This window comes from Tachypleus tridentatus, chromosome 6 (assembly GCF_004210375.1).
Source record: "Tachypleus tridentatus isolate NWPU-2018 chromosome 6, ASM421037v1, whole genome shotgun sequence".
NCBI lineage: Eukaryota > Metazoa > Arthropoda > Merostomata > Xiphosura > Limulidae > Tachypleus > Tachypleus tridentatus.
The window spans coordinates 140,320,069-140,347,951 of NC_134830.1; the positions used below are offsets into that span (position 1 = coordinate 140,320,069).

The following is a 27,883-nucleotide window of genomic DNA, read 5'->3' on the forward strand; positions in this document are numbered from 1 at the left end:
AACATGTCAGACTCAGGATATACACACGCATCACAGTTGCACGGTACATCTGCTCGAAGTAATTCATTCTATTTTCCATCTTGGTCTCGAACCAGCAGTTCAGAATCTGATTATTCAGACAGTGAAATGAGTCAACTCTTAAAAATTCGGTCGCTTCAAGCTAAAGTGAGACAGTGTACCTTCAGTGCGCTTCAAGTGATAGTGAAGGTGGGTAAAAACTGATGAAATTAGGATCTCAAATGTTGTTTATTAAGTAAACTTATACATTAATTAAACAGTAATATTTTTCTAAAGTATTTTATGAATTAAAAACAATGTTTGTTAAAGTCTTCAATAAAAATGTGTACACTTTCTGCTTAAATGTGCTGTTATAAAAGGAAATGTTGTTGTAATAACTAGAAGGCAGTAATTATGTGAGTGTCAAATACGGTGGATGTTTCTTGTAACAAAGTACATTATGTAATCACTGTGGTGTTATCTAAAAAATCTGTTGTAAGCTCACTGTTTGAAAGTAGTCCACAACTGAGAATGAACTCAGCATGGATGTAATAGATGTTTGAGACTTTTCTGTACTTAAAAATAATTCTATATTATGATTAGTGATGATTCCTTTATGTAGGTTTAAGTCTACTGTTATACCCAGGAAGATTACTGACAAACATAAGTCAGTGTGTTCATAACCAACATGTAGCAACAGCTGTGTTAGTTGTATTATTCTTTGAAGAAGTGTAAAACTACTTGGACAATTTTAAAATGTTTTTATAAAGGTGATGCATATACATAATGTCTTCCAGAAATCAGTTGCTTGTGTAAACTATCAAAGGTAGTTGGTTACCCACACTGTGTACAAGTTCCAGTTGGCTAGCAGGGTTCGAAATTTTATATTTAAAGCCGGACATGTCCATTAAAAAGTCAAGTTTGACCGGCACTTTCCTATCTATCCCTAGACATCGTGACCGGTGATCATATTCCTAACGTATCAGACACAAATACATCGTCTCCTCAAAAATAAGTGAGGCAAAAGCTGTGTATTCACAGCCCAAAGATTTTGTTTAAAAGTATATTCTATAATGAGTGGAAAATAACTTGCAAAATTTAAGATTTAATTTAAGACAAAAAAAAAAAGCAAATTTTAAACAATGCTCACAAAATGTGCTTTTTAGGTTGTGTTATCCGTGCCGTCCCGGATAGTCACGTGACTGCCAAACATTCACGACGATCTGACCATGGCATCTGATAGTGAAAAAACGGGAAAGTCTCACAATTTATTTCAGTTTGGCTTCATGAGCAAGACTAATGAATCAGAAGACAATACTATGGAACCCCGAGTGAAAAAATCCAAGCTTGTTAAAGCAAAAACTGTTACTGCTAGTCCTGGCACTAAGCCTACTTGTTGTTTCCTGGATGAATGGAATAGAGGCCGACCATGGCTGGAGTATAATAACACTACCGAACTGATGTTTTGCTCAATTTGTCAGGAATATGACCAAAGTAATGGAAGGCAGAAAAGCACCTTCATAACAGGATCTTCCAACCTGAGAGCAAATACTGTTAAGGAGCATGAAAACAGTCGTGCCCACAGTCTAAAGTTGTCAAGCTAAGACAGCAAAATAAACACCTGATTTAACTCCCATGATGAAAGAATTGAGCAAACTTCACCAGACTGAGAAAGATTGTTTGCTTGTGCTGTTCAGGACTGCCCTTTTCAAGAGCTTCTGTTGCTGCAAGAGCACAACTTTGGTATGAACTTAACAGAACATTATGCCAATGACAAACAACAGTTATCTTTACGAAGTATATTGCAGAAACAATTAAAATTAATGTCAGATCTTGTCTGCACACCTCATTATTCTTTGGCATTATGACTGACGGCTCAACAGACACTGCCAACATTGAGCAGGAGATAGTCTATGTAAGATACTTGGACAGTGCCTGTTATCCAGTAACCCACTTCCTGTGTCTGCAGTCAGTTGAGAAGGCTGATTTTGAACACTTGCTACAGGAACTTAGTTCAGGTAAAGGTTTCTTAATTACCTGGGATGAGAATTTTCTGGATTTATCCTGAATTCCTAACTAAGAAAAATTAAAATGGACAATATTTCATGTACATTTGTGTTTTAATTCAGGTTTACATAGTCACTCCATTATTAATATACATCAGTGAAAACTCAAGCATTTTTCAATTGATTTAAACCAAGAAGAACCATGTATTTACCACTCCCAGAATTGGAGCTTAACCTAACACAACTAGCGTAATAGATAATGGAGCAATTGAATTTTCCAAAGTACAAATTTACATTTTGTTAAACAGAAAGTAACTAATATTGGGTACTAATGTTTTTGTACTTGCAGCATTGTCCATATATGGCAAGTTTCCCAACTGGCTTGAATCAATTGTATGCCTGACAGCTGATGGGGCAGCTGTCAATTTTGGCACAAATAAAGGACTTGTCAAGAGATTGAAGGTGCAAAAACCTTATTTGATAGGGATCCACTGTGTTAGTCACAGATTGGAACTTGCAATTAAGAAGACCATCAAGGACATCCCTTACCTTGATAGTATCCAAACCTTTTTAGAAAACCTATGGAAGTTTTACGACAATTCGCCACAGAGCTGGGCTGGCTTCAAAGAAGCTGGTAAAGCCAACAAAAGGGACAGGAACCCAGTGGGTGGCCTACAAAGAGTGCACTCTGGAGTCAGTTTCTCATAACTAGCCAGCTTTTAGCAGAGCATTTGTATCAAGTAAAGCTGCATGACAAAGGGGAACGTGGACAGAAAGCTGCTGGATTATACAGTTCTTTGACAAGCCTTAAATTTATCCTGTACATGGACAAACTCTTGGCACTTCTGCCTGTTTTGGCATCTCTTAGTCTCAAAATGCAAGACAATTCTGCTACTGTGAACATTGTTTCTGACAAACTCACTGTTTTCAAAGAGAAGCTGGGCAATCTGAATCATGTTGAGAGATCCCAGAAAATTGTTAAAGAGCTCACAACATGTGAACAAACTGGCAAGTGGTTACTTAGAGGAAAGGTGATTGCTATTAGTGATCAGACAAGGGCCAGAGGCTCAAAAAGTGCCACAAAAGAGACAGTTACTCAATCTGTGGCTGAAGAAATTGCCATCTTCATAGGTAAAATTGTCACATATCTAAATGAGAGATTTGAAGAATTTGATAAGGCTTTTATTGGTGCCTTTCAAATCTTTGAACCAAGCAACTGGCCTAAAAGCAAGGAAGCATTGCCATCTTATGGCCATGATGAACTCCAGACACTATTGGACCACTTTGGTGCTCTGCTAGAAGCTATGGGTTTCAACATTGCAGCTGATATTTGCCAAGCTGACTTACATGAGACACTGCTCAAAGCCACAAGACTTGCCAAATCAGATGAGTCCCTGGCTAGTAGTGCAAGTGGATTGTGGGCCCACATGTTAAGTCAAATTACTGTTGAGGACAGTAAACCTTTCCCTGGATCAACAGTGTTGGCCTTGGTATGCCTCATGCAGGTGGTTTCATGTCATGTGCTGAACCAGAATGTGGATTTTCCCAGATGGCAGTTATTAAGGATGACTGGCAGTCCAAACTAGTAAATTATTCTCTTAATGACTTGATGACAATAAAATTAGCTAAGAATAAGACCTGTGGTCTTGCAAGCACAGAATTACTATGCAAGTCTGTAGAATCCTGGTGGAAGGACAGTAAAAAACCAGACAATTTGTGAGTCCACATGGAACTCACACACATAGAGACAATAGAGATACTTAGTCTACATCAGCTGATGTCTTAGTGCTGGATGACTAAATCTACCAGTTTGATTGATGTGTCATTTTGCATGGATACAAGGCTTGTTGCCACTTGTTTTGAAATAGTGTTTCAGTGCCATAAATAAAATGATTCTGTTTTATATAATAATTGTCTCTACTTGATTTCTTGTTTTCAGTAATGTCTGGTGACAATTTTGAGGTGTCCTGCTAAAATTTCAAATGTCCGGCAAGTTTCACTGTCCAGTAGGACATGTGTCCTGCTGAAAATTTAGAATATTTCTACCCCTGGCTAGTTACTCACACTGTGTACGAGTTCCAGTTAGCTGGTTACCCACACTGTGTACGAGTACCAGTTGGCTGGTTACCCACACTGTGTACGAGTTCCAGTTGGCTGGTTACCCACACTGTAATGCGAGTTCCAGTTAGCTGGTTACCCACACTGTGTACGAGTTCCAGTTGGCTGGTTACCCACACTGTGTACGAGTACCAGTTGGCTGGTTACCCACACTGTGTACGAGTTCCAGTTAGCTGGTTACCCACACTGTGTACGAGTTCCAGTTGGCTGGTTACCCACACTGTGTACGAGTTCCAGTTGGCTGGTTACCCACACTGTGTACGAGTTCCAGTTGGCTGGTTACCCACACTGTGTACGAGTTCCAGTTAGCTGGTTACCCACACTGTGTACGAGTTCCAGTTGGCTGGTTACCCACACTGTGTACGAGTTCCAGTTGGCTGGTTACCCACACTGTGTACGAGTTCCAGTTGGCTGGTTACCCACACTGTGTACGAGTTCCAGTTGGCTGGTTACCCACACTGTGTGCGAGTTCCAGTTGGCTGGTTACCCACACTGTGTACAGTACCAGTTGGCTGGTTACCCACACTGTGTACGAGTTCCAGTTGGCTGGTTACCCACACTGTGTACGAGTTCCAGTTGGCTGGTTACCCACACTGTGTACGAGTTCCAGTTGGCTGGTTACCCACACTGTGTACGAGTTCCAGTTGGCTGGTTACCCACACTGTGTACGAGTTCCAGTTGGCTGGTTACCCACACTGTGTACGAGTTCCAGTTAGCTGGTTACCCACACTGTGAACCTCTTTATATAATTAATAATGTGTCAATAAATTAACTGAAAAAAGATGGAACAAGTTGTAATTCATTAAAATACATTTCTTACAAGTATGTGATGGTGCATATAATAAGTATCAGAAATATTTTTAATTATTAATTTCTGTGTGAGTGTGTATACACATACACAAATGTTTTGATCCAGTGTTATGTTTAGTGCAGTTGTGTACAGAGCTAATAGGAACTGCACTATTTTCATAATTTAATTTTCGTGGAAGTCTAATGATTAGTGGACGTTCCCTTCAGGGTGCTTCCTGTTCGCTATTTACCTTTGCTAGGCTTTCATATTTTTCTCTTACATTCGTTTAAGAGTGTGGCTCTTTGTACTGGAAGTGGCATTTATGTACATGAGTCTTCAGCTATCAAGAGCTAAATCCATATAGAGATAAACAACCATTTTAATTAGAAATTAACTACAAGTTGTGCATCTTGCTTACGCACAAGTTGAATTATGATGTCTTTACATCTGAATCTTTGTCACAGCAGTTTTTAATACTAAAGATCAAATATCTACTTTCTCAACTACACATCTTCTGAATTATCTTTAGGTTATATTATATCCACCACTAGGTGGTGTTTTATACTTGCATATGAGAACATAATTATTTAAATTAACATGATTTTTCAGCCAGTGCTGTATTCTGTCTTAGACCTTTACCTTTGAAAGGACATTGAATTTTTGGTAAGAGTTTACAAGAAGGCTATGAGCAGAATACCAGGTTGTTGGATGTCATTCAGTGGAGAATTGATAATATTTATATGTTATCTTTTTTGTGAACTTAATGGAGAGAATGGTAGGACTAAAAGACACAATAATAAATGTTGCTGGAGTAGGAATTGTATTTAGCTTGGACAGCTGTACTTTTCTAACATGTTGGGGGGGGGGCTAGCTTTTGGAATGGTTGCCTGTATACGGCTAATTGATGGGAGTGTTAAGTGAAGGCTTGAAAACTAGTTTAATGATAAGAGCTGGTTTTGAGTGTTTTTATTTTAAATTCTAAGATAACGGATAGGATAGCCTAGATGGACAAACAGATCCCCTGCTATCCTTAAATTATATGTATGTAATAAACGTGTAATTAGAGAATAAAAGCAAGAGATAAATGGGAACTGCACATAGAAGGAAGTATATTAAATGTTAAACTTCAACCTAACTTAAATTAATGAAATACAGTATTTCATTTGCTGTGATGGTGTGTTTGAAAATCTAAGTTTGTTTGATAGTGTAACATAAATAGTTCTATAGGTGAAGTTGGTTAAACATGTATAAAAGAATGAAATATGATATTTCAGGCAGTAGGGAAAAGGACAATATTCGGTTTCTGGTTGTCCTTTCTTCCCGACAGTCCTTCAGTGGCCTGTGTACCCCAGAACCAGACTGTTCTTACGTCAATTTTAAAAGATCCATCTCCACAGGTGCGTAAACATTAACTAACATTGTAAAGAATCAGTTTGAATATGTGTTTACTGTGACGAGCAACAACAGGAGACAATAATTTATTATTCTATTCTTGACTTAGTGTTTTTAATGACCCTATAAATAAATTTTTAATTTATATATAAAAACATTTTCCATTTAAATATATTCAGCATATTCTGTGACAATGAAATACTTATGTAAAGATGAATGTGAAACTTAATAATGCACAAGTACTTCTTTGACATTCCACAACTTGTATGTTGTTTATAATGACATTCATGAATAATGTAATAACCAGTAATACAGCCATTCATCCCCCCTAGAAAAACACAATTCTTTCTTTATTCATTCAGTATATGTATATGAATTTTTTATTCAATCTACAATTTCATAATACCTCCTCCCAAAAAAAACATTTTGCAGATGCCCTAACTCCATTTATGCAACTAACAATGCAAAATATTTTCTATGCTAAAAGTATAGAAATATAAAATAATCAATCATTCTAACCCATACAGTTAATTAAAATAACATTAAAGTAAGTACTGGCCCACACGTAGTTTTGTTTATCCTAAACCATTGTGAAGTAGGGTTAAATATTGATGTTATTCTTAGTTGTATCTGTGGCATTCTATGGTAGAATACATAATTTCTCTAGGTACGAGCTGAAGCCTTGGCATTTCTCACAGAACTTCTCGAAGGATCAAAACCATTCCTGTCTTTAGCTGAAGAAAGGTTGGTGACATTTGACTTTCTTGATTGTCATAGAATAAATTAGTCATAACAAATATTGCTGGATTTTTTGCTTTTCAGTTTAGTCAGCAGAATGTTTCTTATTCATATGAGCTTTACAGATTATTTTTTATGATTCTGTATGACTGAGCACACAAGTTTAACATTAGATATTTATTATGGTGGATGTCTTGCTGATACCCTAGTTACTGACTGCTGTGGGATATTCACTTTTCCTGTAGCAGCATTAACTATGTGATAGATTTTATGACAGCTGTAGGTTATGTTCTTTCTGTTGTTGTATTTTTTTAATGCGAGAACATCTACTGATATGGGTAAAACATGCAAGCTGAGAGAGTTGATGCCTTTTATATATACATATTGCCGTTTGATGCTACCAGCATTTTTGAAATTTATAACTGAGATTTTACCTTCAGAACTTTGTTGCAGTTAAGACCTTTCTGCAATTTAGAGAACTGAGTTGCCCTCTGTTTTTTGTTGCAAATATTAGTTTTTCTTTGTTTTACATTATGCCGAGTCTTTCACTGAATTCAGATTTAATTCTTTGTAACACCTTCTGTCATTCCTCCTTTTACCTGTGGTTAGTATTCTTACCTAGAATACTAACCTTGATTCCTTTTTGAATGCTGTAACTTGATATACTCTTTAACCAATCAGCATAGAGGTAAAGATGTCAGAACCAGCTATTAGAGAGATAAAGATGTAATGACCAACCAGCAGAGAAATAAAGATGTCATGACCATCCAGCAAGGGGGTTAAGATGTCATGACCAGCTAGCAAAGAGATAAATATGTTATGACCAATCAGCAGAAAGGTTGTAAAAATATCATGACCAACAAGTTTAGTAAATTTACTTGTTAGTTAATTTTAATGTTGATATAGATAAACAGTTTATGTTTAATAGTAGAATATTTCTCATTGAGTAGTTTCAATATGTTTTCAATAAACAGTTCATGTTTAATGGTAGAATATTTCTCATTGAGTAGTTTCAATATGTTTTCAATAAACAGTTCATGTTTAATGGTAGAATATTTCTCATTGAGTAGTTTCAATATGTTTTCAATAAACAGTTCATGTTTAATGGTAGAATGTTTCTCATTGAGTAGTTTCAATATGTTTTCAATAAACAGTTCATGTTTAATGGTAGAATGTTTCTCATTGAGTAGTTTCAATGTGTTTTCAATAAACAGTTCATGTTTAATGGTAGAATGTTTCTCATTGAGTAGTTTCAATATGTTTTCAATAAACAGTTCATGTTTAATGGTAGAATGTTTCTCATTGAGTAGTTTCAATATGTTTTCAATAAACAGTTCATGTTTAATGGTAGAATGTTTCTCATTGAGTAGTTTCAATATGTTTTCAATAAACAGTTCATGTTTAATGGTAGAATATTTCTCATTGAGTAGTTTCAATATGTTTTCAATAAACAGTTCATGTTTAATGGTAGAATGTTTCTCATTGAGTAGTTTCAATATGTTTTCAATAAACAGTTCATGTTTAATGGTAGAATGTTTCTCATTGAGTAGTTTCAATATGTTTTCAATAAACAGTTCATGTTTAATGGTAGAATATTTCTCATTGAGTAGTTTCAATATGTTTTCAATAAACAGTTCATGTTTAATGGTAGAATGTTTCTCATTGAGTAGTTTCAATATGTTTTCAATAAACAGTTCATGTTTAATGGTAGAATATTTCTCATTGAGTAGTTTCAATATGTTTTCAATAAACAGTTCATGTTTAATGGTAGAATGTTTCTCATTGAGTAGTTTCAATATGTTTTCAATAAACAGTTCATGTTTAATGGTGGAATATTTCTCATTGAGTAGTTTCAATATGTTTCAATAAACAGTTCATGTTTAATGGTAGAATGTTTCTCATTGAGTAGTTTCAATATGTTTTCAATAAACAGTTCATGTTTAATGGTAGAATATTTCTCATTGAGTAGTTTCAATATGTTTTCAATAAACAGTTCATGTTTAATGGTAGAATGTTTCTCATTGAGTAGTTTCAATATGTTTTCAATAAACAGTTCATGTTTAATGGTAGAATGTTTCTCATTGAGTAGTTTCAATATGTTTTCAATAAACAGTTCATGTTTAATGGTGGAATATTTCTCATTGAGTAGTTTCAATATGTTTTCAATAAACAGTTCATGTTTAATGGTAGAATGTTTCTCATTGAGTAGTTTCAATATGTTTTCAATAAACAGTTCATGTTTAATGGTAGAATGTTTCTCATTGAGTAGTTTCAATATGTTTTCAATAAACAGTTCATGTTTAATGGTAGAATGTTTCTCATTGAGTAGTTTCAATATGTTTTCAATAAACAGTTCATGTTTAATGGTAGAATGTTTCTCATTGAGTAGTTTCAATATGTTTTCAATAAACAGTTCATGTTTAATGGTAGAATGTTTCTCATTGAGTAGTTTCAATATGTTTTCAATAAACAGTTCATGTTTAATGGTAGAATGTTTCTCATTGAGTTGTTTCAATACATTTCCAGTTCTTCTCCTCGAACAGCATTCACCTCCCTGTCAGCCACCCTCGCTTCTGTTGTTCGAGAGCTGCATCGCTGTTTGCTGTTGGCTCTTGTTGCTGAGAGAATAGCTTTTCTGATAGTCCAGCTGTTTAAGGTATTACAAAAAGTGTAAATCTATGTTGCAAGACTATATGTGTTTATAAATGCAAGGTGCTGCTCTCGTAAAGACTCCTGTACTTGTTAGTGAGATCTCCATTTTCAAAGTGAATTTTATCATGTACTTTCCACACTGTCAAAGTAACATTTTGTCTTGTATTTTCTACACTGTCAAAGTAACATTTTGTCTTGTACTTTCCACACTGTCAAAGTAACATTTTGTCTTGTACTTTCTACAGTGTCAAAGTAACATTTTGTCATGTACTTTCTACAGTGTCAAAGTAACATTTTGTCTTGTACTTTCCACACTGTCAAAGTAACATTTTGTCTTGTACTTCCCATACTGTCAAAGTAACATTTTGTCTTGTACTTTCTACAGTGTCAAAGTAACATTTTGTCATGTACTTTCTACAGTGTCAAAGTAACATTTTGTCATGTACTTTCTACAGTGTCAAAGTAACATTTTGTCATGTATTTTCTACAGTGTCAAAGTAACATTTTGTCTTTACTTTCTACACTGTCAAAGTAACATTTTGTCTTGTACTTTCTACAGTGTCAAAGTAACATTTTTTCATTATATTAAAATGTATTTTTGTTCAGTGATAAATAACTATTTATTGTTGATGTTTCATCCTATTTTTCAGTGTCTTACTACTTTGGTGTTGAACGCCTCTTATCAACGTCTTAGTCCTGGAATTCTGTCGAAACTTTTCAGACAAGTGAAACCTTTTGTCAGTCACAAAGGTGATCATTTTTCTGTCTTTCATGAAGAATTAGAAGCCTGAAAATACTGATAAACTGTTTGTGCTGAAGAATATCTAATTATAGAATGTACAGCTTAGAGCAAGAAACAAAGGATTTATCATTCAGGTTTTAAGGTTATAAGCTTATCTCTAATACTGAAGACTGTTTTGTTTATATTATTTTGTGACCAGCAATTCTTGTGTGATAATAATGTTAGAAAAACGTTTCTTGGTATTAGGTTTACCATTTTAAGATATTTATTGGTAAATTGATCATTATCAACTGTATATTGTGTAACTACTCATTATATGTAATTGGTATTAAAACTGATCATTGTAGAAGTTTTTTGGTAAATTTATCTGTTCAGTCATTCCTTGTTTACTTCTTCCAGAATATATACGAATTCAAATATATCACTGTGACAAAACACATGTATCATTTCAGAGATGATAAACTGATAAAAGCTTATGAATCTTTTGAACCAGATCCACAGGTTGTGGTTGCATCACTCACGACACTTGGAGCTGTGTTTAGTATACAACCACCACCTCCAGAAATTGTAGATCTACTGAAGGCTGGAGCACCTACAGAGCTGACTGTTTCAATGGGTGTATCACAGACTTGTGGAAAGAAAACTGAACTGAAAACTACACATGATAAAAGTTCCTGTTCCCAAGAGAAATGCCCAAATCGAGAGTTGCTATGGTTACTTGGTGTTTGCTGTGACAATGTTAAAGGATCAGTTTTCTCAAAACCTGTGCCTCTTCCAGTTCGTTTAGAATCCTTACAACTTCTAGCATGTCTGTGTCACGGATATTTTTTCTTACTTAGGTAACAGTGTTTTTTTGTCATTTGATCTTTTCACGTTTTCTGGATTTTTACATTAAAATATAATTGGCTGTTATATTTAGTTTGTTTGGATTTCTCTTTTTTTTTGTAATTAAGGTGATTATTTCATAGGTAATGGTCAACGTGTAGTTGGTGGGGACTTTTAACTGTATTTTTGATAAGCAGGAAGGTAACCAAGAGTTGAGAACTGAACGACCTGATGATTTACTTTATTTTATGTCAATTTTAATTTGTGAGACACATGTAGAAAACTTTACCTGACAAGTAAAGAATGCACCTCTTCTATTGGAATGCTATCAACACATGTATATGTGATTTTATTTTCAAATGCTATGACAAACTCATTACATTTCCTATCAAGCAATATTTAATTTCCAATCACTCGTCTATTTATGAAAGGTAACAAACTCATTGGTGTGGATTTTGGAAATGTAATGTTTCAATTTACAAACAAAATATTTCCTGAAAGAATTTCATGTCTTTTGTTTGAATTTTAAAAATTTTGCTGATGTTTAATTATTTGTTGAACTTTAAACAGAATGTCAAATATCTAATTATTTCTGTTTCTAGAAAACATAGAAGAAATAAACTTACAGAATTAAGTGAATTGAGGAGAGATCTAATTTAAATTTGTAAAATTCAAGTGAGAAATAGACCAGCATTTGATAAGTATTTATAAACTAAAAGTCAAACAAATGTTTGGAACTTTTTACCTTGTTGTATAAATATATAGATTAGTAATATACAAACAGTTAGTTTAAAAATTATATTTAAATTGATGTCAGTAATTTCATATGTTAGAAAACTGTAATTTCTTTAAATAGATCAGAATTATCTAGTTTGAGAGATGTAATTCTCTTCTGTTTGCAAGAAGAAGAATTAGCCATTCGATTCCATGGGACCAAGGCAAGTAACTATTTCAGAGAAGTAACTACATGAAATGTAATAACTGTTCACTAAATTAATTGTTGAATTTAGAAAACTGAGAAATTAGGGGGATAGTTTTTCTTACACAGTACAGGGTTACTTCCCGTTTTGTATGTTTAATCCAAACTTTCACAGACATGTTCTCGGACAACTGACTTACACAGTACAGGGTTACCTACCATTTGGTATGTTTAATCCAAACTTTCATCTACATGTTCTCGGACTACTGACTATAAAATCTAGCAGATAACTGACCAGTCAAACTTTAACCTTGTTTCTTGTCTAAAATTAGTATGTTATGATTTTTACTCTATCCATTATATGGGAGAACATTCTTGTTAAAATAACTTCAAATGAACTGATACGATGCCTGTGGTATTCCAATTTATGTATTTCCTGGGCTTATAAAATAACCCAGGATCTCTTGCATGCCAAGTGACTGAGTTAAAAAAACTCTTCTACCTTGTAGTTAACACAATGACCTATTAACAGTTCAAATAATGATCCTTCATTCACTCTTATCACACTGTTTGAAAAACTTAGATGTTATATCAAAGTGATGTCTTCTAAATTTATTTTGCCATTTTGTTTTATATTTCTTATCCACAGTTTACACCAAGTAACATAATTGATGTTGTCTTTTAGCAGTAAACTACAATCACATTGATAATGGTGTTATAATATTTACTACACTTAAAGGCTGAAGTATAGCAAAGTAAGTAACATGAGAAAATGTGTACATTACTTTAAACGACAGAAAGATTTACATCCACTGATAATCAGAAAATATGTACTACTTTAAATGACTAAAAGTTTTGCATCCATCAGTATTATTTATTTTTATTTTTAAAGCTTTTGGAAGAAGTTGGGAATAGTCTGTTGAAAGAAGTTAACCAGAAAAATAGTGATGAGACTAGTTCTACAACCCTCGAACAAGGACACACTGTTCATCAGGTAGGAAACTTAGATTGAGAATAAATTCTTTGAGTCTGTTATTCAAAAGATATTTTCTCAAGTCCTAGTTGGAAAGATGCAATATCAAAATCAGTAGAGGAACAGATGTATCAGTTTCTTCAAAGTGCCTCAATTTATTTGTATTCTTGTACTGTTTTTACTGAGAACAGTTGTATATTAGAGTAAAATTCCATCTCTTACAAACAGCTCATGAAATTACTTAGCTAGCTTTGACATCTTTCTACCTTCTATGCTTAGCATTGTTTTCAAACTTTACTCTCTTTGTTCAAAAAACACAATCTTATTTTGTAGTTCTTATTTATAAAAATTAGTCAGCTAATTTTTATACGGTTTTGGTTTAAATGGGAAAATATTGTTGAATGTGTGGTCAACTAAATATATTATGCATAATAACATCTGATTAATGTCTTTATTTTTTAGGCTCTTCATTTATGGCAACAAGTCTTGAACACCTCCTTGCCTCAGTGTTTACAAAGCCAATCCCATAATTCTCTGAGATGTGTAACCTGTGACTGTCTGTCAAACATTGGACCAAAAGTCTTTGAGCTACTGCCAGTATGTTGAAACAATTAATATGTTTAAAACTTATGCTTCTGTGCATATATTACATTGTCTCATACAGTACATACACCAGAGATGCCAACCATTACGATTTGAGCGTAATCATTACGTTTTGATGTATACATTACGACTATACACTCATACAGGCAAATATTATGACTTGTCACAACTCCCAAATTATTATATATTATATAGGCCTATACAATAAAGTGATAAATTGTTCCCCCAGGGCTTTTAAGGGGTGAAAAGAAAATTTCTAGTGAGATACAAATAAATGTTGATAATAAATAAAAGATATAGTCCAAATGACTACTTGCAATAATCATGTTTGTGATTTAAATAATAACAAATATTTGTATCTCCAACGTCTACCATTAGTTTGAGTGCGGTGCTTCTCCATACTGGGTACGTGGGGGAATCCATAGTTACGTCATCAGTGCTTGTCAGCCATTTCTCGTTTTCTAAACAGCATAGAAACACCAATGCGATCATTCACAAGATGGAAAAAAGAGTCCTCGTTCACCAGATTGTCTTGTTTCTGGCAAATCTAAAAGGACTAAAACTGTGAATCAAAAATTTAGGAAATAGTATGGTGCAAAATATCCAGTCATTGCATCAAAAGTCAGTGACAATCATGCGTTTTGTACAGTTTGTCATATTGATTTTTCTGTGGCGCATGACGGGATAAACGATTGTTCCAGACATACAAAATTGGCATCTCACCAACAAAAGGCTGAGGTGAAGACAAAAACGATACAGATAATGACAATAATGAGTAAGAATTCAGAATATGAAACCATAAATGCAGAAGTGATGTTCAAGCAATCTATAGCAGTAATAAATAATACTAGTTATAATAATAATAATATAATAAACAGCTTAGAGACATTGGTCAGGCCTAGTAGCTGCAAATGATAAAGGGCTCTGTCTACAATCATTATGCTCAGTCATTTGAAATAGTTGGCATCTCTGCATACACTACACTGTCTGATACAGTAATTACCATACATACACTGCATTATATGTACTGTTAATTGTGATTTCTGTTTCAGCATGATAAACAGATCTTTTGTTTAACGTTACTCCTTGGATTAGCAAGAGACGAAGATCAGAATGTCAAAGGTGCTGCTGTTCGATGCCTTGGTGTTTATACACTCTATCCCACCCTCATTGAGGTAAATGTATTTTATTTCTTTGGAAGATAAAGATAAGCTTTGTGTAATCACTTAATCAGTCTGGTAATATAATATTCAATAATTGTTAATCATGTCATTAGATTTTATTCAAGACTGTGTTTTGTATTTACCTTTTCTTCACCTACGAGATACATTGAACTGTTTGTATGTTTCTTCTAATTATTGTCTCAATTCATCAAGGATATTGTTTGTTACATATGTTGCTATTATACTTATCACACAATAATAATTTTTCCAGTTAATCAAGGATGTTGTTTGTTATATATGTTCCTATGCAAATCAGACACTAGTTGTCCTTTCAACTGAAACTGTGATTTGTTTCATAGTAAGTAGAAGTTGTGGTTGTTTACAGTATCTAACAGTAAGTAGAAGTTGTGGTTGTTTTACAGTAACAATAAGTAGAAGTTGTGGTTGTTTACAATATCTAACAGTAAGTAGAAGCTGTGGTTGTTTACAGTATCTAACAGTAAGTAGAAGCTGTGGTTGTTTACAGTATCTAACAGTAAGTAGAAGTTGTGGTTGTTTACAGTATCTAACAGTAAGTAGAAGTTGTGGTTGTTTACAATATCTAACAGTAAGTAGAAGTTGTGGTTGTTTACAGTAACTAACAGTAAGTAGAAGCTGTGATTGTTTTACAGTAACAGTAAGTGGAAGCTGTGGTTGTTTAACAGTAACAGTAAGTAGAAGCTGTGATTGTTTACAGTAACAGTAAGTAGAAGCTGTGATTGTTTACAGTAACAGTAAGTTGAAGCTGTGATTGTTTTACAGTAACAGTAAGTAGAAGCTGTGATTGTTTACAGTAACAGTAAGTGGAAGCTGTGGTTGTTTACAGTAACAGTAAGTGGAAGCTGTGTTGTTTTACAGTAACAGTAACAGTAAGTAAGAAGCTGTGATTGTTTTACAGTAACAGTAAGTAGAAGCTGTGATTGTTTTACAGTAACAGTAAGTGGAAGCTGTGATTGTTTTACAGTAACAGTAAGTAGAAGCTGTGGTTGTTTTACAGTAACAGTAAGTAGAAGCTGTGATTGTTTTACAGTAACAGTAAGTAGAAGCTGTGATTGTTTTACAGTAACAGTAAGTAGAAGCTGTGATTGTTTTACAGTAACAGTAAGTAGAAGCTGTGATTGTTTTACAGTAACAGTAAGTGGAAGCTGTGATTGTTTTACAGTAACAGTAAGTGGAAGCTGTGGTTGTTTTACAGTAACAGTAAGTAGAAGCTGTGATTGTTTTACAGTAACAGTAAGTAGAAGCTGTGATTGTTTTACAGTAACAGTAAGTAGAAGCTGTGATTGTTTTACAGTAACAGCTGTGATTGTTTTACAGTAAAGTAAGTGGAAGCTGTGGTTGTTTTACAGTAACAGTAAGTAGAAGCTGTGATTGTTTTACAGTAACAGTAAGTGGAAGCTGTGATTGTTTTACAGTAACAGTAAGTGGAAGCTGTGATTGTTTTACAGTAACAGTAAGTGGAAGCTGTGGTTGTTTTACAGTAACAGTAAGTAGAAGCTGTGGTTGTTTTACAGTAACAGTAAGTAGAAGCTGTGATTGTTTTACAGTAACAGTAAGTAGAAGCTGTGGTTGTTTTACAGTAACAGTAAGTGGAAGCTGTGGTTGTTTTACAGTACTGATCATGGAGTTAGGATTGAGAAATGTTTGAAACTGTTAATATGTAATATATATTTCTGCTGTTAATTAATTATTTTTTATTCATTATTCCTTTAGGACATATCCTTTCTTATGGATGTTGGAGATGTTGTTATTGATGCAATAAGTGATAGTTATTTTATTGTTCGGTTCAAAGCTTCTTGGTCACTTGGTAACCTGACTGATGCATTTCTAATATTTAGGTAGGGGAATCTAGTTTTGTTTTTTAGTAGTGTGTGTTTTAAATGTTTATATAACTTTTGTAAAAAGACAAGAAATGGGAAATAACTGTTGAGACAAGGACACAATACCAAGGCAATGATTAGAAAATAGAAAGTGGTCTCGTGGGTTACTGGTCGCTGATTTTGTAGAAGAAAAAAAGATATTCACGATCAGCTAAATAACATAGATAATGGATGTATTTTATATTACGTTGCTTTCAGCAAAGTAACATAGAACTTAGTTTTAAGAACCTGAAGTGAAGTATTGTAAAATTAAGAACTTGATACTAGCCTTCCACCTTCTGGGTATCCATATGTAAATGATTATGCAGCAGGAATCCACCAATAGGAGTGCAGCATAATCCATATTTTATTCAGTGTCCTCTCCACATTTACATTTCTTAATAACTTCTTGATTGGAAGCAGTACTGTACAGAAGTGCTTGTTTTCATTTATATTACACAATTGTTTGTTTTTTACATGTTTTGTTATTTCTTTATTTGCAGGGACCTTTTAGCTATTCTATTCTGTGGCATGTGGTGCATGGTGAGTTGTACTTTTTATAGACCTGTGACCAAGCTTGATGTCCATTATGTTGTGGTTCCTCCTTCCATGGATCTGGTGAACAATTCCAGATCCTGCCAGATGCTGGTTGTGTGTTTTCTTTCAGTTGTCATTCTTTGCCGAAATAATTACGTTGCAGGATTACGTCAGGAGTTTTGTAGATATGGGGTGTTCTGTAGGACTGGCAGTAGTTCTCTCTAGTGCTCTTTTGCTTCATAAATTTAGTCATCCCAGGCTATACACCCATGGACACATATGAGTAAGGCAGGGCAGGAATTGCTGTCTATCTTTAATGCTCTGTGTTATTGTTGAGACTATTTCTAGTGAGGACCTATACAATTCCAGATGCCATCAGGTTTTGGTTGTAACACTATGGTGTAGTAATATACATGTATATGTGGCAGATTACTTTCCCCACTATGGCATTCCTCCTTCCTACCATCCTCTGGGTGTACATTCCTGGTGGGTCTGGTGTTAGTTGGAGATAGCCCAATTACAGAAGCAAGTGTTGATGACATGAGGCTCTTCCTACCATAGACCTGATGTGCAATTCCAGATACTGTCAGGTTTGGGCTAAGGCCATGTCATACTGATGTATATATATTTTTTTCCCTCAGGCAAGGATGTTCCCCCTAACTAATATTCACTGAATGTGGTTTCTGGAGTGTCAGGTCTTGGTTGGAGATGGTACACCTAAGTTCTTGTATATATTCTAGCTTTTATTGTCCCTCCTACTGCTGACTGGATAAAATATCCCCAATGCTGCCAGGCTTTAGAGTGGAGATGCACCCCAGGTTTACAGCCCCTCTTTCTTCTGTCTGCTGGATATTGGTTCCCTGCAAATTGGTGTTGGTTGTAGCTGATGTAGCATATGTATTCTCATTTATGTATTTTTGGGTATCTTTTTCCTTCTGTGGACTAGAAGAACTATACCCAATGCTGCCAAGTTTTTGACTGGAGATGTCATCTCACTGGAGCTTTCCTCCTTCCTACCATCTACTAGATGCCAGTTCATGGTGGATCAAGTGTTGATTGGGGTGGAACTGTGTGGAAGTGGAGATGGATTTTGGTGCAGAAGTTCATCATCCTTACCAGAAGAGGTAGTCATCCTCTGCCTACCTTAAAAGGCATCTACAGTTACAGATACTGCCAGGTGTTGGATGCTGTTGGCATAGTACTAAGGTCTGTCACATCCCCTGACTTAATACCCAGGGATCCTATTAATCAGTAATATGTATTATAGGATTCATTCTTTATTTTTTCTGCCTCTGAGGTTTGCAATACACACGTAAAAGTGCACAGAGTATACTTGAATAATATGTAGTGTGGTCTCCCACTGATGTGTGATATTTTCTCTTTTGGTTCCACACTTTATGGTCTGTCTTTGGGCATTTCCTAATGGAGGATCATTTTTTATCACTGACCCTCCACCAGTTCATTGTGAGATTCTAGTTACTTTTTAAGAAGAGGTAAGATACTATATAAGAAGTTAACATTTTCCTAGACTGAAAGTGTATTTCTGATAGTTTCTTGCCTCATCTCACATTTCTCATCCAACCTTTCCACTTCTGGTGATATGTGGTACAGGTCCTATCTCACATTTCTCATCCAACCTCTCCACTTCTGGTGATATGTGGTACAGGTCCTATCTCACATTTCTCATCCAACCTCCACTTCTGGTGATATGTGGTACAGGTCCTATCTCACATTTCTCATCCAACCTCTCCACTTCTGGTGATATGTGGTACAGGTCCTATCTCACATTTCTCATCCAACCTCTCCACTTCTGGTGATATGTGGTACAGGTCCTATCTCACATTTCTCATCCAACCTCTCCACTTCTGGTGATATGTGGTACAGGTCCTATCTCACATTTCTCATCCAACCTCTCCACTTCTGGTGATATGTGGTACAGGTCCTATCTCACATTTCTCATCCAACCTCTCCACTTCTGGTGATATGTGGTACAGGTCCTATCTCACATTTCTCATCCAACCTCTCCACTTCTGGTGATATGTGGTACAGGTCCTATGTCCAATCTCGAAGTGATTTTCAAGTATGGAGAGGGTGCTGGTTATGATAGAGTTATGTTATGCTCCTATTGGTGGAGGGCTGTTGCATGATAACTTGCACATGGATATACAGAATAAGGAGGTGAATGCTAGGGGCAAGTTTTGAAAATTTGTGCCCATTTATATTACACATATCCAAAAGTAAACCTAGCATTTCTTCAATTTAAAACATAACAGATAATTATTAATAGTTAATGAATGTTAACATTTGATCAAATCAAGCTACCTTCATGGTTCAGAAATTAGAAAGGTAACCCAGTAAAAATTATAGTAAATGCTGTTATTTAAAGTAACATTAAAGAAAAAAACAGAATTAAAGTTCTGGTTGTCATAATTATAAAGAATCCATAAATTGTAATTACTGCTTTTAGGGTTTTTTTTCCATTGTTCATATGCAGGATTTCTGTACAAGTAATGAGCCATGCTTGTGTGATCCTTCTTATATTCCAGAGACTCGTGTCCACACGAACAAGTGACAGACATACCAGACACGCTTTTTGTTTTCTTTGGGTATGGCAGCAATTAAAGCTTGTCAGGATCGAGATAAGATCCGTGCAAATGGTGTCCGTGCTCTTGGAAACATCTTGAATTTTTTACCCCCATCATCTCTGGGTACTTGTTAATATTGTTAAAAATAAACCTGTGTATATATTCATGCTGTTTACAATAAACTTGGATATTTATTAACATTGTGTACAATAAACCTAGGTATATGTTAATATTGTTTACAATAAACCTGTGTATATATTAATATTGTTTACATTAAACATGAGTGTGTTAGTATTGTTACGATAATCCTGGCTATGCATTAGTATTGTTACGATAAACTTGGGTATATGTTAGTATTGTTATAATAATGATAAGAAAGGACTAGTGACAAATCTATGGGTAACTGACCACAATATTCTGACACTTTTGGGTAGGTAAGGAACAAATCAAAATATTTTGTAGTCAAGGGGTGGCTTCTCTTCTGTCAAGCCTTCAAGCTACCATCATGAAGGTCAAGTGGAATGCTTGTTATGCTTTGGGTAACGTTTTGAAAAACAAGGATCTGATTGAAACATATAGAACAGTTACGGTAGGTAAAACAGTGTTTCAGGTACTGTTATACAGAACAGTTACATAAAGTAAAACAATATATTATATACTATTATGCAGAACAGTTACATTAAGTAAAACTGTGTAAGTAAGAAGTATTTTGTATTGTCATATCAAATAATTTGTAATTAAACTTACTATAAAACTACTGTAGTGAGATGAAATCTCTAGAGATCTGTAGATACCATGATCTTTTATTTTTAGGCTGAAATTCTTTGTTCCCTGAGCTCATGCTTACGGAACTGTGGAAACTACAAAGTCAAAATTAATGCTACATCAGCTATGACAGTTCTAACCAGAAGGATCCATTACGGTGATCTTTTCCCTCAAGTCTGGTTAGATCTGGTGTCAGCTCTGGAATCAACACAGGAGGATATAGATTACAAGGAACTTGATCACCATAAGACTTGGTGTTGTCAGGTAAGATTAATTTAGTTCTAGGAACAGAATGTAAGATGTAGATTACAAACAACTTGACCATCATCACACTTTGTGTATGTTGGTAAAGTTGGGAGAAATATCTATATATTTTGTGTATGTTGGTAAAGTTGAGAGAAATATCTATATATTTTGTGTATGTTGGTTAAGTTGGGAAAAACATCTATATATTTTGTATGTGTTGATTGAGTTGGGAGAAACATCTATATATTTTGTGTATGTTTATGAAGTTGGTAGAAACATCTATACATTTTGTGTATGTTGATTAAGTTGGGAGAAACACCTGTATATTTTGTGTATGTTTATAAAGTTGGTAGAAACATCTATACATTTTGTGTATGTTTATAAAGTTGGTAGAAACATCTATACATTTTGTGTATGTTGATTAAGTTGGGAGAAACACCTGTATATTTTTGCAGGATGTGTTACTAACTGACTGATATATGAAACAAACACTTTCACACAGTTTAATACACAAGGAAGAGCCTGTAAGAAATATATAATACAGAGAATATCAGATTATTAAATGTAAACCAGTTAACTATGTTAGGATTTATGATACTTTGAGTTTCATCAGCTCTACAAATATAAAGTAAGATTTGTTTAAATTATTTCATGTAGACACCTTTTAATGAATAATGAATTAGTTATTTATTTTCATAGTCCTTTGAGTTCCTAAAATGGCTTCTACATTTATAACATTTCTCTGACTTAATCATTTTAGAAGTCATTATAAAACTTGTTTCCATATTTCTTTCAGCTCTTTCTTAGTTTGTGTAATTTGATTAACATATTGGAACCTCAAGATGTGAGTCAAGTATCTGAGACCACTCTAGCAGCTCACGATTACTTACTAAGTCTCACCAGCAAGGTCTTAAAAAAAGGTTGTGTTGCAAAACGTAAGTACATGTATTCCAAAACATTGAAAGAAAGGTACAATGGAGGATGTCTGTATTCACTATGGTTATAAAGAATGCTCTTGATGATGTGTCTGTTTTCACTACAATTATATAGAAAGATCTTGATGATGTGTCTGTATTCACTATGGTTATAAAGAATGCTCTTGATGATGTGTCTGTTTTCACTACAATTATATAGAAAGATCTTGATGATGTGTCTGTATTCACTATGGTTATAAAGAATGCTGTTGATGATGTGTCTGTTTTCACTACAATTATATAGAAAGATCTTGATGATGTGTCTGTATTCACTATGGTTATAAAGAATGGTCTTGATGATGTGTCTGTATTCACTATGGTTATAAAGAATGGTCTTGATGATGTGTCTGTATTCACTATGGTTATAAAGAATGGTCTTGATGATGTGTCTGTATTCACTATGGTTATAAAGAATGGTCTTGATGATGTGTCTGTTTTCACTATGGTTATAAAGAATGCTCTTGATGATGTGTCTGTTTTCACTATGGTTATAAAGAATGGTCTTGATGATGTGTCTGTATTCACTATGGTTATAAAGAATGGTCTTGATGATGTGTCTGTATTCACTATGGTTATAAAGAATGGTCTTGATGATGTGTCTGTTTTCACTATGGTTATAAAGAATGGTCTTGATGATGTGTCTGTTTTCACTATGGTTATAAAGAATGGTCTTGATGATGTGTGTCTATTCACTACAGTTATCAAGAATGCTCTTGATGATGTGTCTGTATTCATTATGGTTAAAAAACTGGTCTTGATGATGTGTGTGTATTCACTATGGTTATAAAGAATGGACTTGATGTTTGTGTATATTCACTATAATTATAAAGAATGCTCTTGATGATGTGTCTGTATTCACTATGGTTATAAAGAATGGTATTGATGATGTGTCTGTATTCACTATGGTTATAAAGAAAGGTCTTGATGGTGTGTCTGTATTCACTACAGTTATAAAGAATGGTCTTGATGATGTTTGTCTATTCACTATAGTTATAAAGAATGGTATTGATGATGTCTGTGTACTATAGTTATAAAGAATGGTATTGATGATGTCTGTGTATTCACTATAGTTATAAAGAATGGTATTGATGATGTCTGTGTATTCACTATGTTTGTAGTGAATGGTTTTGAAGATTTTTTTTCAATTTATTCATCATAACCAGTTCACTTGTTGATCCAGTTTTCACCACTCTATATTGACCTTTTATGTTTATCCTAAACTGAAACAATGTTCATTTATATTTCATAAAATGAACAATGTAAAGTATTTTTGTCCAAATTATTCTGTTTTTAGTTAATAGCAATTAAATAATATAACCTCTTATTTTGTTGCATAGAACATTTAATTGAATATACGTAGATACTGTTCTGGTAATAAGTATGAAAACTGTAAGAAAAATTGGCTCAAAGTTAAATATTACAGGAAAGATACGTTTATTTTGCACAAATAAAGTGCTGCAGAGTACATTATGACTGGTTATAATGTAAGCAATGAAACAGTGAAACATCACTGTAATGCCCATTAAATACAGATAGTCATACTATCCTTATTAGTAATAGTGTGAATCCGGTCATATCTCTGAGGACTGAAATACCTGGTGACTTAGGATTAAAAAATTTATGTTTGGTTGATATTGCATGCACAAAACTCTGATAGGTCTTCTTGTTTTGTAACAGTTTACTTAGTAAGAACTGTATCATTGCTGATGTACGTTATTGTCAGTAAAACCTGGTGGGGTATCAGTATAAGCTAAGCTATCTGCACAGAAAGTGATGGCACACTGAATGCTGAAATGTGCATGCAGTCTCTAATTCATCATGCCATTTCCTCAAGTACACATATCATCAGATGGGGTTTGTTTTGCCACAAATCATTAGTCCCAAGCTTGCAGGAAATGCTTGGAATCAGTTATGTCTTGATGGTAAAGAGGCTGATAAAGCAGTCATGGATTGGTCTGCAAAAAGTCCATATATAAATGTGTCTGCAGCTGACACTGGACTTAGATAAGAACTGAGTTCAAAAGGCAACAAAGTAGCTCGGCTAAATTGTGGAAAGGAGTAAAATACATTCACAATAAATATTATGGAGTCATACATTGATAAACCGTACATCAGCATGAAAACGTGCAAATTATTAGAACATTGCACAGTGTGTTTGCTGATAAACTGTATATCAGCATGAAAATGTGCAAATTATTAGAAAATTGCACAGTGTGTTTCATATTTTTGTGATGTTTTCTACTATTGATAAATTTGACATTTAACTATTATAATTCAATGTTTGTGAGTCATGTATTACTCATATTTCTTTAAATATTTCTATTAATATATACGTCTCACTCTCTAAATACTTGCATTTATATATATTTTTCAGAATAATACAAAAACATTTACCACTATAAACATAGAAAGATTGAAATTTAATGTCTCTGTTGTTGGTTTATGTTTCAAACAGATTAAAAAATAAATTCCGTATTTGATATTACTGTTGTTTTATAAATGGTGAAATATTTAGTCAGTTTCAGAGTTAAATGGTGATTTCATTGTAGATGATGTTCTGATTCAAGCCCTGAAACAGATTAGAAACCTGCTGCAGGTGAGAACGTTGAATGACACCGATAGAGATTTTCTGAACATCCTTGGTGAAGCCATTAATATTGTTTTATCATCTGATGAAAGGACAGCTACGGACTAAGACAATTGTATTTAAAAGCATCTGTTTTACATAGATAAATATTTTCTGTTGCAGAAATTATTATAAAAGCAAAAATGTATGAAATATATATATATGTGTGTTTGTGCAATGATAGAAAGAAAATTATTAAATGACCAAGGTAAAAGGTCAGAAGAGAATTTAATCGTGTCACAAAATCAGTATAATTGTTATTAACTAATGTTTGATGAGAGCGAGAGGACGATATGGTATTTAATCTTGATGTTACATAGCCAACTGTAACTGTTATATAAAAACTGTATCTACTCTGTTGTGAAGGTAGATAATGGATTAAGTTGTTTTGTAAAGACAATGCAAACCTTTTAAAATATAAAGATTTTTTTCTTGTTATATGTATTAATTGAAGCACTAGTGACTTGCTTTATACACAAGTAGCTGTACGAGACAGATGAGTGAATAAATGGATTTGATGCCAACTAAAAATCTATTTGATGAAAGAAATGGGTTGCTGATAGTAGTAGTTTGAGTAAATATAGTACTTATTTTACTGTACAGTTCAGTATGTTTGGTGAAAAAAACAATTATATTATTAATTCATTCCCCCAATGGGACAACAGCAAGTTTACAGACTTACAGTGCTAAAATCCAGAGTCTGATTCCTCACCGTGGTTTTGGTTTAAAACAAAGAAACAGTTTATTTAATCTTCATTGTTATTTTAAAGAATTAGGTTTACAGACCAAAGTTTAAGAATGAATTGTGTAACAATTACATTTTATTATAATGTCACTTTTGTTTGTGGTTATTTTAGGAATGTGTGGATAATTTGTTAGATGCTACAGTATTTGTTTCCGAAGGTGATGAACCTATTATATACCAACAAAATGAGTTTCAAATCATCAATCTAATACTTTATAACAAATTAACAAGAAATTTAGACAAATTCAAAATAAGTGTGAGCATGGATGAAAGATCTGTGGTTCGCACCTAGAAAGCATGGTAAAAAAACAAGATTGATACTAATTACCTCGAGTGAATTGTCCTACAGAAATCATCTAAAAACATAACCATTCCTTGAATGGATATATGTAATCATAAAACTTATATTATGGTGATTTATAAAACTTCTAACTTTTTATTTTATTTTAGTACGAAAACTGTGTATTTGAAAAGAATCAGAGTTTTGTTGACAAAATGTGATATATTTAAGGTTAAACAACAAAATATTTGCAAGTAGCACTTTATAGTTTTATTATGAACGTCATTTATATTACAGTCACTTTTAGAAACTAAAATATTTTAAGGTAAAACAGTTTCTAAAAAAAAGAAATAAATTTAATAATAAAAATAGTAGTTTGGTATTGGTCTAAGTTTGAATATTAATTACCTCAATATGCAAGGCTACATTTTTTGTAAATGTATTAGTAATACTGAACTATAATGTAAGTTGTGTAAATAAAGTATTAATTAAAGTAACATGAAAAACAATTAAGTTTCTCTAAATTTCTTTAAAATTTTTATTTTAAGGTGAGATTTACAGTGACTGTTCACAACTTCGAATATTTTCAACTCAAATGGAATTATGTTTTGTATCTTGGTGCCCTCTTTAACACTTGTTACAATAAAAAGCTGCACTTTATGTAATCTGCCCAATTTCTTAACTACTGGAACAAGAGGAACACATTCCTGGTAGCACCAACTGTTGCATACAGATGTCCTCTGACTGGCAAGAAACACATTAGACATATCCAGATATCATTCATTGAGAGGTTTTATTAATGTACATTTTATGATAAATTCATTTGGGTTTCCTCTTTTTTTTTGCCACCTGGTATTATCTTTTCTATTAGTAGACATAGTTGCTTGGCACGAGTAATAAATGAAGTGTATAACAGGTGACACACAAGATAACATGACAGTTGAACTTGCAATGTTTAGCTAACTTGTGTTTATCTATTGTTTGATTTTTAATCAGCCTTACTAGTACTAGTGGAGCTAATTTCGACTGTTTTATACCATTTATTCAGTGTTCTAATGAAATAACAATAACTTAGTTACTTTACATTGATTACAAAAAAACTTGTGTGCAAATGTTCTTTCTTGCTATAAGTTTCAATACAAGTTAACCCTCAAGAACACCAGAGGTCTAAATGGACCTCAATGACTTTCATGATTGTATATCTCCTTACATAATTGTTACAAATTTATATCAGTTCATGTAACTGTCAAGCAGAAACAATAGATAAATATGACAATATTGTTTTTGAAATGAGCAGACAGAACATGTAGCTATAATCTAATATTGATCTCAGATCCAAGTGGATCCCACACTGTCATAAACCATCGCTATTCATTCAGTTTGCTCTTCACCTAACAAAACAACTTTCTAAATGATTTTTCACTACATAGGCTATTTTTTGGATAATTCAACAAAGTAGTCTAGTTTCATATGATCTGTTTGCTTATAACATCCTTGTGATTAGCAGTGTACTCGTTTCCTTCCTCAACAGTTATCTGTGCTTATTAAGTTTGAGTTTTCGTAAGTTGAATTTTACTGTATTCTGGTTATCTCCTCGTATATTGGTGGATAATGACTTTTAATATAGGACTATAATAAAACATGTCATTTTTTGATACAATGATTCTATAAGAAACTACTAGTGTTTGTAACACTACTTATTCATATATCGAAACACAATGAAAATTGTGTAATTTGTAATTTCTTTAATTATTTGTCAACTTATTTCCTCCGGAACACACATTTTTCACATTTCTTGTTAACCCTAATAAAACTTCTAATGCAATTGGTTTTTGGAATTTCAATCCAGAGCTTACTATAATGATAATTTTGTGCTAAGGTCCTGTTGGACTACATTATGTTCCCAACGTAACTTTTCGAAGGTGTACTAATAAGGTTTAACAAGTGGAGCATGAGCCCTAAAAAGTAAAATCAGAGCTATAAAAGCCTAGTATTGTTATAGTACAACATTCAGTCTACAGTAAAAACAAACTAACAAAGGGGATTAGATTACCTCAGAAGATGCTAAAAGTATTCAAAAACCCCTACAATGCTTCACTTCTATTTTAAACTTTATAAATGTTTTACAGCAATATTTGCGGTAAAGGTTAAAATGTATACAAACATCTCAAGTTCGACTTCACATACCAGATTTTATGAACGCGGTTTCTCTTCGCGCATGCCACCACATGTTCTGCCCTCTAGTGTAACCAAAATAAAATCGATTTTCGTTTGAAGTTATTTGATTTGTTGTTTTGTTTTGTTTTTAT

The 27,883-nt window shown here is 33.6% G+C and overlaps 1 protein-coding gene across 1 annotated transcript; it reads left to right on the plus strand.

The window, feature by feature from the left end:
- Positions 1 to 3: 3 nt before the first annotated feature.
- LOC143253845 (HEAT repeat-containing protein 6-like) lies at positions 4 to 26,234 on the plus strand. Its single transcript, XM_076508275.1, has 16 exons — positions 4 to 207; positions 6,186 to 6,308; positions 6,971 to 7,047; positions 9,568 to 9,697; positions 10,344 to 10,443; positions 10,929 to 11,274; positions 12,117 to 12,198; positions 13,072 to 13,173; positions 13,615 to 13,749; positions 14,808 to 14,930; positions 16,671 to 16,795; positions 19,900 to 20,061; positions 20,373 to 20,527; positions 20,752 to 20,967; positions 21,746 to 21,884; positions 24,473 to 26,234. The coding sequence occupies exons 1-12, from the start codon at positions 4 to 6 to the stop codon at positions 19,973 to 19,975; spliced, it is 1,623 nt and encodes a 540-aa protein (XP_076364390.1). The 3' UTR covers positions 19,976 to 20,061; positions 20,373 to 20,527; positions 20,752 to 20,967; positions 21,746 to 21,884; positions 24,473 to 26,234.
- The last annotated feature ends 1,649 nt before the right edge of the window (positions 26,235 to 27,883 follow it).

Bases quoted from the DNA above. Each gene is read 5' to 3' on its own strand.
- LOC143253845 (XM_076508275.1), top strand. From the start codon at position 4: ATGTCAGACTCAGGATATACACACGCATCACAGTTGCACGGTACATCT. The intron at 12,199-13,071 runs GCAAGTAACTAT...TTATTTTTAAAG, and splicing joins TTCGATTCCATGGGACCAAG to CTTTTGGAAGAAGTTGGGAA. The intron at 13,750-14,807 runs GTATGTTGAAAC...TTTCTGTTTCAG, and splicing joins AAGTCTTTGAGCTACTGCCA to CATGATAAACAGATCTTTTG.